This window comes from Oncorhynchus kisutch, linkage group LG15, assembly GCF_002021735.2.
Source record: "Oncorhynchus kisutch isolate 150728-3 linkage group LG15, Okis_V2, whole genome shotgun sequence".
Classification (NCBI taxonomy): Eukaryota; Metazoa; Chordata; class Actinopteri; order Salmoniformes; family Salmonidae; genus Oncorhynchus; species Oncorhynchus kisutch.
The window spans coordinates 23,449,192-23,459,191 of NC_034188.2; the positions used below are offsets into that span (position 1 = coordinate 23,449,192).

Genomic DNA, 10,000 nt, shown 5'->3' on the forward strand with positions numbered 1-10,000 from the left:
GAGGCTTCACCTGAGCTGGGCCTGAGAAAGAGAGAGAGGGTGATAGAGAGAAAGAGGAAGACAGGGAGATCAAGAGAGAGAGAGAGAAAGAGAGGGTGATAGAGAGGGAGAGGAAGAGAGAGAGAGAGAGAGAGGGCGATAGAGAGAGAGAGAGAAAGGGAGCGAGAGAGAGGGAGAGAGAGCGAGAGAGAGGGAGAGAGAGAGGGAGCGAGAGAGGGAGAGAGGGAGAGAGAGAGAGAGCGAGAGAGAGAGAGCGAGAGGGAGAGAGAGAGCGAGAGAGAGAGAGGGAGCGAGAGACAGAGAGAGAGAGAGAGAGAGAGAGAGAGAGAGAGAGAGAGAGAGAGAGAGAGAGAGAGAGAGAGAGAGCGAGTGAGTGAGCGAGAGAGAGAGAGAGAGAGAGAGAGAGTGGGGGAGCGAGAGAGAGAGAGAGAGAGAGAGAGAGAGAAACCTTTTTTTTAGCAGCACAGGGGCTCTCTCTACTCTCTCTCAAATGTATATTTAAGGGGCTTTATTGTCATGGGAAACATATGTTTACATTGCCAAAGGAAGTGAAATAGATAATAAACAAAAGTTAAATAAACAATCAAAATGAACAGTAAACATGACACTCACACAGTTCCAAAAGACTAGAGACATTTCAAATGCCATATTATGTCTATATACAGTGTTGTAATGATGTGCAAATACTTAAAGTACAAAAAGGAAACTAAAATATTAATATAGGTTGTATTGACAATGTTGTTTGTTCTTCACTGGTTGCACTTTTCTCGTGGCAACAGGTCACAAATCTTACTGCTGTGATGGCACACTGTGGTATTTCACCCAGTAGATATGGGCATTTATCAAAATTGGATTCGTTTTTGAATGCTTTGTGGGTCTGTGTAATCTGTGGGAAATATGTGTCTCTAATGTGGTCATACATTTGGCAGGAGGTTTGGAAGTGCAGCTCAGTTTCCACCTCGTTTTGTGGGCAGTGCGCACATAGACAGTCTTCTCTTGAGAGCCAGGTCTGTCTACGGCAGCCTTTCTCAATAGCAAGAGTCTGTACACTCAAAGATGTCCTTAATGTTGGGTCAGTCACAGTGGTCAGGTATTCTGCCACAGAGTACTCTCTTTTTGGGGCCAAATAGCATTCTAGTTTGCTCTGTTTTTATTTGTAATGTGTCAAGTAATTATCTTTTTGTTTTCTCATGATTTGGTTGGGTCTAATTGTGTTGCTGTCCTGGGGCTCTGTGGGGTCTGTTTGTGTTTGTGAACAGAGCCCCAGGACCAGCTTGCTTAGGGGACTTTTCTCCAGGTTAATCTCTCTGTAGGTGATGGCTTTGTTATGGAAGGTTTGGGAATTGCTTCATTTTAGGTGGTTGAAGAATTTAACATCTCTTTTCTGGATTTTGATAATTAGCGCGTATACCCAATAATTCTGCTCTGCATGCATTATTTGGTGTTTTATGTTGTACACTCACAAAAGTTCCACAAGAATAGAGACCTTTTAAATGTCATGTTATGGCTATATACAGCATTGTAACAATGTGCAAATATTTAAAGTACAAAAGGGAAAATCTCTCTCTCCTCTCTCTCCCTCTCCTGTGTTATTGTCTTTATTTGCAGGTTAATTAAGGGGCTGACTCTAAGGCGGACAACTGTATTTCTGCTGCGTCTGCCTGCTGGAGATTCCTCGGCTGATTTATGGCTGCAGGGAGGGGGTGGGAGGTGTTCATTAAGCCCAAAAGTGAAAACTTTTACCAATTATATCCTGGAGTAAATTAAACAAGAACACCAACCTATTCTACTGATTCAGTGGCTTTTCAATCTGAGCCATGAAAGAATGTGTTCATCTGGAGATAACATGGGTAGGTACATTGTTTAGTGTTTGTAGTACAGTGTGTTGTCATTGGGATTTAGTGTACCTGTACATGTGAAGTCTTTCTTCTGGATGTCAGGGATGTTGAGGCCCCTCATGTTGGCAGGGGCCATGCACTGGGTGAAGGGGGCCAGGCCCCGCCTCTGCCGCAGCCAGTCAGACAGCCAGGACAGGTGGCAGTCGCAGTGCAGATTGTTAGAATGTAGACGTCTGCAGAGGGAGGAGGGGGGAGTGAGGGAACAGCAGTAGTCAGTGCGTGTTGTTGGCTGCAGAGGGAGGGAGGAGAGAAATAGAACAGCCACAGTGTTCAGTGCCACAGTAGATGGCCAGTGGCATACCATGTATGAGAGAAATGACCAAATCCAAGGCTGAGAAGAATAATCCACTCACTGAAATATATGTCCACAAATTGTAAAGACCTTTCTAAGGCTACCTAGCAGATGGAACGGTGTTAGGAGTCCTCATTCACTCATGGCAGCAGAGCTGTGTTTATGACTCTGTGACTCCTCTGTCCTTGACAGAGCTGTGGTTGTCATAACCAAGACCAAATAAACTCTACTAATATGTATCTGTATCTAAATATGTGTCTGTATCTAATATGTATCTGTATCTAATATGTATCTGTATCTAATATGAGTCTGTATCTAATATGAGTCTGTATCTAATATGTATCTGTATCTAATATGTATCTGTATCTAATATGTGTCTGTATCTAATATGTGTCTGTATCTAATATGTGTCTGTATCTAATATGTGTCTGTATCTAATATGTGTCTGTATCTAATATGTATCTGTATCTAATATGTATCCTTCTGCAGATGCAAGAATGGTCTCTCTCTCTTGGCCAACACCTTCTTTTCCTCAAGTTCTCCCTCCCTCAAAGAAGAGGACAGGACACGATACACTGGGGCTAAATCCCTATCTCACAACAGCCATTACGGGACCGACGGGGCGAGAGGAGAGGAGCTGAGAGGAGAGGAGAGGAAACAGAGGGAGGGAGGGAGGGAGGGAGGGGGGGAGGGAGGGAGGGAGGGAGGGAGGGGGGGAGGGAGGGAGGGGGGAGAAAAAGTAATGTCAGCAAATAAAACAGGCTCTATACCCTTTACAAAAAGTCTGCAAATGAAATAGGGGTGTGATCCGGTTAGGGGACAGGAATTGCTCATTGAGGATAGCAGCGTGGGCTGTAGTTTTAATGGAGCTCTTCCCATTATAAATCCAGTTTATAGCCTCCCGTTGTTCCGGATGAATTACACACCAGTGGGATCAGAGAGATGGACGGATGGAGGGGATGAGCTCCACACTGAGACGGAGCAGAGGGCTCATACACCCCCACTCTGTGGTCAGATGTGTGTGCATGCTTATGTGTGTGTGTACATGTGTGTGTGTGTGTGTGAGGTGAGCTAGGTGCACATGTTCATCCTCCGAGCCTGCACAAAAAGGCAACTCATCTCATCCAGTGATCCACACACACTGTGAAAACGACTGGCTACCCCTTTAGCAGTAGGAGGCCTCACACTCTATTTGTCTGGAGTGATTGAATGGCAAAGCACCATGGGGTGATATCATTTGATCTAATTGAATGGCTGCTGGACAAAGCTCGTAAAGAGAGCGTTGGGGAGAGAAACAGAGAGAGAAATAGAGAGAGAGGGAGAGAGATAGAGAGAGGGTGCAGAGAGAGAGAGAGAGAGAGAGAGAGAGGGATAGAGATAGAGAGAGGGTGCAGAGAGAGAGAGAGAGGGAGAGAGAGAGAAAGAGAGAGGGTGCAGAGAGAGAGAGAGAGAGAGAGAGAGGAGAGAGAGAGAGAGAGAGAGAGAGAGAGGGAGAGAGAGAGAGAGAGATAGAGATAGAGAGAGATAGAGAGAGGGTGCAGAGAGAGAGAGAGAGAGAGAGAGAGAGGAGGGAGAGAGAGAGAGAGATAGAGAGAGATAGAGAGAGATAGAGAGAGGGTGCAGAGAGAGAGAGAGAGAGGGAGAGAGAGAGAAAGAGAGAGGGTGCAGAGAGAGAGAGAGAGAGAGGGAGAGAGAGAGAGAGATAGAGAGAGGGTGCAGAGCTTGGTAATCCAAGCTATTTCATTAGAAACCTGGAGCCATCCACCTTCCATCCCATCACTACATCGCCCCATCCCTGCTAAATGGATTACAGACATTTCTAAACATTTGATTTAATAAGTTGTTTTTACGAGCAGCAAATTCAATACAGAGATCTCAGGGATATTAGAGCCAGAAAATTCAATACAAAGGAACTGGGAGCAAGAGGAGTAGGGGGGAGCAGAGGGAGCCTCTGATAATTCAATACTGGCTAGGGAGCAGCAGGCTGGCCATCACAGCATCAGCAAATTCAATCCTGGGGAGGCGAGGAGGCGGAGAGGGGATGGGGAGGAGGAGGTGAGGGGGCTGGGGCTAAGCCTGTCTGAGGGGACTGATGGATGGAAGGCTTTCCAGAGCAGACTGCCGAGCCGGGGAGCATATAGCGTAGTCCTAATGCAGGGGGAGTGGACAGCTCCTGGCCTCCAGACCTCAGGCCCCAGAGGAGTACTGGCAGCAGGCAAGAAAAGAGCTGATGACTGGGGTTCTGGGGGCGAGGACACTGCAGGGTCACTGTGACCCCTGAAACACTGTGGTTCTGAGATGAGCCCCGGGTGTCAAGGTCAGTCTGTCTATCTGTCTGTATGTATGCATCCCCAGACCCAGGCCCAACCAGATCAGACCTGTGTCTACTGTTGTCACTGGATCGTTGAGCAGTGAAACACTCAGATCACATGGTCATAAGAACCCCAGAGCCACTGCTAAAACACAAGGTCAGCCACAGAATGGAAACATCCTGTGAGGTTGAACACTGTGGAATGATTTGAATTGATTGTGGTCGGGGAGACAGTGGAAGTGGAGTGGGTACAGTAAAACAGTAATGCACCGGTCACAGGGGACAGAGACAAAGACAATACCTGCTTAAAACAAAACAGCATAGACCAGCATAAATGTCAAGCTGGTCCACGCTGGTCTATGCTGGTCAGTGCTGGTCAAGCTGGTTAGTGCTAGTCGGATGCTGGTCAAGATGTGATCAGCCTATGCTGTGTTTTTGTTTGTGACCAGCCTTCGCTGTGCTTTTGGACACTGGTGACACTCGTTCTAACCCTGATAGTCATTCTGAATGCAGATTGTGGGTGCATTGTAGATCAGATTCTTTCACATTTTAAACATAATTGAAATGTACTGCTAAAACATATCTGCCACGTGTGAAAATGTCAATGTTTTTTTGAATTGAATGAACAAAATGATTTTAAAAAGAGGAAGTATTAGCTTTGCATAAAATGGCTGGCCAGCATAAAATGTCTTGCTGCTTGTTTTGCAGGTGGCCAGGATATTCTGGTGACCAGCTTATGTGTCCAAAACACAGCGAAGGATGGTCAACAGCAAAATCACAGTGAAGGTTGGTCAACAGCAAAAACAAGGCTGGTCACCAGCAAATAAATAAATGAAGGCTGGTCACCAGCAAAAACACAGCCAAGGCTGGTCACCAGTGAAAACACAACGAAGGATGGTCAACAGCAAAATCACAGTGAAGGTTGGTCAACAGCAAAAACAAGGCTGGTCACCAGCAAATAAATAAATGAAGGCTGGTCACCAGCAAAAACACAGCCAAGGCTGGTCACCAGTGAAAACACAACGAAGGATGGTCACCAGGGAAAACCCAGCGAAGGCTGGTCACCAGGGAAAATCCAGCGAAGGCTGGTCACCAGGGAAAACACAACGAAGGCTGGTCACCAGGGAAAACACAGCGAAGGCTGGTCACCAGGGAAAACACAGCGAAGGCTGGCCACCAGGGAAAACACAGCGAAGGCTGGTCACCAGGGAAAACACAACGAAGGCTGGTCACCAGGGAAAACACAACGAAGGCTGGTCACCAGGGAAAACACAGCGAAGGCTGGTCACCAGGGAAAACACAGCGAAGGCTGGTCACCAGGGAAAACACAACGAAGGCTGGCCACCAGGGAAAACACAACGAAGGCTGGTCACCAGGGAAAACACAGCGAAGGCTGGTCACCAGGGAAAACACAGCGAGGGCTGGTCACCAGGGAAAACACAACGAAGGCTGGTCACCAGGGAAAACATAGCGAAGGCTGGTCACCAGTGAAAACACATTGAAGGCTGGTCACCAGGGAAAACACAACAAAGGCTGGTCACCAGCAAAAAACAACTATGAAGGCTGGTCACCAGCAAAAACCCAATGAAGGTTGGTCCCCAGCCAGTGCTGGTCTTCGCTGTTTTTTTCAGCAGGGGCTTCAGACTGGAACTCCAGTGAGCTGGCATTCCATCGCCCTGGCGACCGGAAAGGCCCACCCAATCAATCATCAGAGAACAAGGGTTGCCAGGGGTTGTTGACAACAACAACAACAGTGTGTGTGTGTGTGTGTGTGTGTGTGTGTGTGTGTGTGTGTGTGTGTGTGTGTGTGTGTGTGTGTGTGTGTGTGTGTGTGTGTGTGTGTGTGTGTGTGTACATGGTGTAAGAAGGACAATCATGTTGTTTTTCGAGGAAGTCAGAGCTCTTGAATTTGTAACTTGTGGCGGTAATTGGGCCGTAATGATTATAAGCATGAAACAAAGGAGAGGTAACCACTCATTAAGGAGATGGATCCTGTTTCTACTCAGCTCCTTGGTGGCATTTCACAATGGTTGACTCATATAATCCTCATATACTCACAGAGTCCGCAGCTTGGGCATGTGGTTGAAGCTAGACAGAGGGATGAGGGTGATGTTGTTGTTGTTGAGGGTGCTGCAAAATAAAAGAACAATTGCCACAATACACAAATACCCTAATTTCACAAGTAGAAAAAGTATGTTTCTCATGTAGAAAAATAGAAATAGAACCTTGAGATAAAGCAGAGGACTAAGAAAGAAACACAATGATTGAAAGACAAAAAAACACAAGTAATGGACAATGAGCCTATCTTCAGTCTATCTATCTATCTATCTATCTATCTATCTATCTATCTATCTATCTATCTATCTATCTATCTATCTATCTATCTATCTATCTGTCTATCTATCTATCTGTCTATCTATCTATCTATCTATCTGTCTGTCTGTCTGTCTGTCTGTCTGTCTGTCTGTCTGTCTGTCTGTCTGTCTGTCTGTCTGTCTGTCTGTCTGTCTGTCTGTCTGTCTGTCTGTCTGTCTGTCTGTCTGTCTGTCTGTCTGTCTGTCTGTCTGTCTGTCTGTCTGTCTGTCTGTCTGTCTGTCTGTCTGTCTGTCTGTCTGTCTGTCTGTCTGTCTGTCTGTCTGTCTGTCTGTCTGTCTGTCTGTCTGTCTGTCTGTCTGTCTGTCTGTCTGTCTGTCTGTCTGTCTGTCTGTCTGTCTGTCTGTCTGTCTGTCTGTCTGTCTGTCTGTCTGTCTGTCTGTCTGTCTGTCTGTCTGTCTGTCTGTCTGTCTGTCTGTCTGTTCTGTCTGTCTGTCTGTCTGTCTGTCTGTCTGTCTGTCTGTCTGTCTGTCTGTCTGTCTGTCTGTCTGTCTGTCTGTCTGTCCTGTCTGTCTGTCTGTCTGTCTGTCTGTCTGTCTGTCTGTCTGTCTGTCTGTCTGTCTGTCTGTCTGTCTGTCTTCTGTCTGTCTGTCTGTCTATGTATGTATGTATGTATGCCAGTGTAGCAGTACAATAGCAGTAGTGTCCTTCACACTCACACAAATGCCATACCATATCCCCTGCTCTGCAGTGAGTAGTGGGTCATATGATGCTTCAGGTGCTGGTGTGTGTCCATAACAGTGTGTAATAAGCTTTAGTAAATCAATAATATTATCAACAGCAGGAGAGAGAGAGAGAGAGAGAGAGAGAGAGAGAGAGAGAGAGAGAGAGCAGTAATTGTAGACGGCAGTCATCTTCCCTTCCTCTCTGTCCAGCAACAGTAGCTGTGATTAGTGCATACTTAGCTGACTTAATCTTGTAATATAGCCATCCCACCCCTCCGTCACTACCTCACCCCCTCCACCTCCCCCATCCCCTCTACACCACCTTCTCCGGGAAGGCCAAATGTGTGCCTGTTATTTCTCAATTTGGGACTTTAATGGTTCCCAATCTGTTCGGTAGCTAGAAACATAAAGTGTTGAATCCTGTCGGCAAGACGACGGAGAAAGTGGAGTGGAGCAGAGGGTCGTTTTCCAGAGTTTTACTGTGTTCAGGGGTCCTACTGTACTATTATGGATAATGAGTGGTTTAGGGGAGACTAGAGATGGTGCTGATCGCAGCAGATCTTCAATATGGAATTTACGGACGGACATGTTTAGGAAAGTGGTGGGAGCGCCAGACAGGGGCCACTGGTGTGACGCCATGTATGAACTCTCCCTGTAACAGGCTAATTCAAACTGAATAGCCCCATAAAGGAGAGAGGAGGAAGATGGACATGACCACAACGCAGCGTGGTTTAATATATCTGTGATTGGACTTAATTCAAACAGTGGAAAATCCCCATCTAGGCAACAGCAATGCCTCGCTAAATAACTAGGACTGCATGAAAAAAAGGGAAAAATCCCATAAAATAAAACATACTTGTGGAATTCTAAAGTATGTTTTAATATTTATATTGGAAGCAATCAGCAGTGGGAACAATTTACTAAGAACGAGTGGGGAAAATGCAACAAAATGCCACAAAAAATTATTGTTACTCAACAATTATATGATATACACCGTTGTCAGTGCTGACCAAATCGGCAGTTCTAGTGAGGAGAGTAACTCTACCACTATTGTCAAGGACACCGTGGCTCTGTGGCAACGCGCTGCTAAAACCCTGTAACACTGGGACTAAGGGGGCAACGCCTTGGTAAAACACTGTAATACTGGGACTAAGGGGGCAACGCCCTGGTAAAACCCTGTAACACTGGGACTAAGGGGGCAACGCCCTGGTAAAACACTGTAATACTGGGACTAAGGGGGCAACGCCCAGGTAAAACCCTGTAATACTGGGACTAAGGGGGCAACGCCCTGGTAAAACACTGTAATACTGGGACTAAGGGGGCAACGCCCTGGTAAAACCCTGTAACACTGGGACTAAGGGGGCAACACCCTGCTAAAACCCTGTAACACTGGGACTAAGGGGGCAACGCCCTGGTAAAACACTGTAATACTGGGACTAAGGGGGCAACGCCCAGGTAAAACCCTGTAATACTGGGACTAAGGGGGCAACGCCCTGGTAAAACACTGTAACACTGGGACTAAGGGGGCAACGCCCTGGTAAAACACTGTAATACTGGGACTAAGGGGGCAACGCCCAGGTAAAACCCTGTAATACTGGGACTAAGGGGGCAACGCCCTGCTAAAACACTGTAAAACTGGGACTAAGGGGGCAACGACCTGCTAAAACCCTGTAATACTGGGACTAAGGGGGCAACGCCCTGGTAAAACACTGTAATACTGGGACTAAGGGGGCAACGCCCTGGTAAAACACTGTAATACTGGGACTAAGGGGGCAACGCCCTGGTAAAACCCTGTAATACTGGGACTAAGGGGGCAACGACCTGGTAAAACCCTGTAATATTGGGACTAAGGGGGCAACGACCTGGTAAAACCCGGTATTACTGGGATTGGGGGTTCAACTCCCTGATAAAACCCTGCATTACTGGGACTAAGGGGGCAACGACCTGGTAAAACACTGTAACACTGGGGCTAAGGGGGCAACGACCTGGTAAAACCCTGTAATATTGGGACTAAGGGGGCAACGACCTGGTAAAACCCTGTAACACTGGGACTAAGGGGGCAATGTCCTGGTCCCACCCTTTAATACTGAACCATATGCAGGGGAAAATGTCCCCTGCACAGGAAGGCCACTCACATATCTCTCACTCTTTCCTCCTTCTCCCACTGGGAAGAGAGAGATTTTCCAAGGAGTGCTAGGGAGCTGGGGGGAACATGAAGTTATTAACAGGCAGTGGACTGTATTCATGTATGTCAAGGGAAGCCAGGCTTACCCAATAAATTGACCTAGAGAAAAAGAAGAAAAAAAAAATCACAATTTTCCTTCAATTCACCAGAGGCTGAATGTATCACACCGGAATAAGCATCCGTGTGAGCGAAACAGCGCCCCTCTGTCTCTTTATGTGTAGGACATCTACCTGACTCTGTCTGGTCAAAAAGAGTATGACATTGTTGCCGCCCATA

The 10,000-nt window shown here is 46.8% G+C and overlaps 1 protein-coding gene across 1 annotated transcript in view; it reads right to left on the minus strand.

Moving 5' to 3' along the window:
* slit3 (slit homolog 3 (Drosophila)) overlaps positions 1-10,000 on the minus strand; it is a 386,836-nt gene that overhangs the window by 103,558 nt on the left and 273,278 nt on the right. Inside the window, 3 exon segments of the mRNA XM_031791377.1 lie at positions 2-21; positions 1,908-2,071; positions 6,560-6,631. Of these exon segments, the coding sequence (XP_031647237.1) occupies positions 2-21; positions 1,908-2,071; positions 6,560-6,631 (256 nt within the window).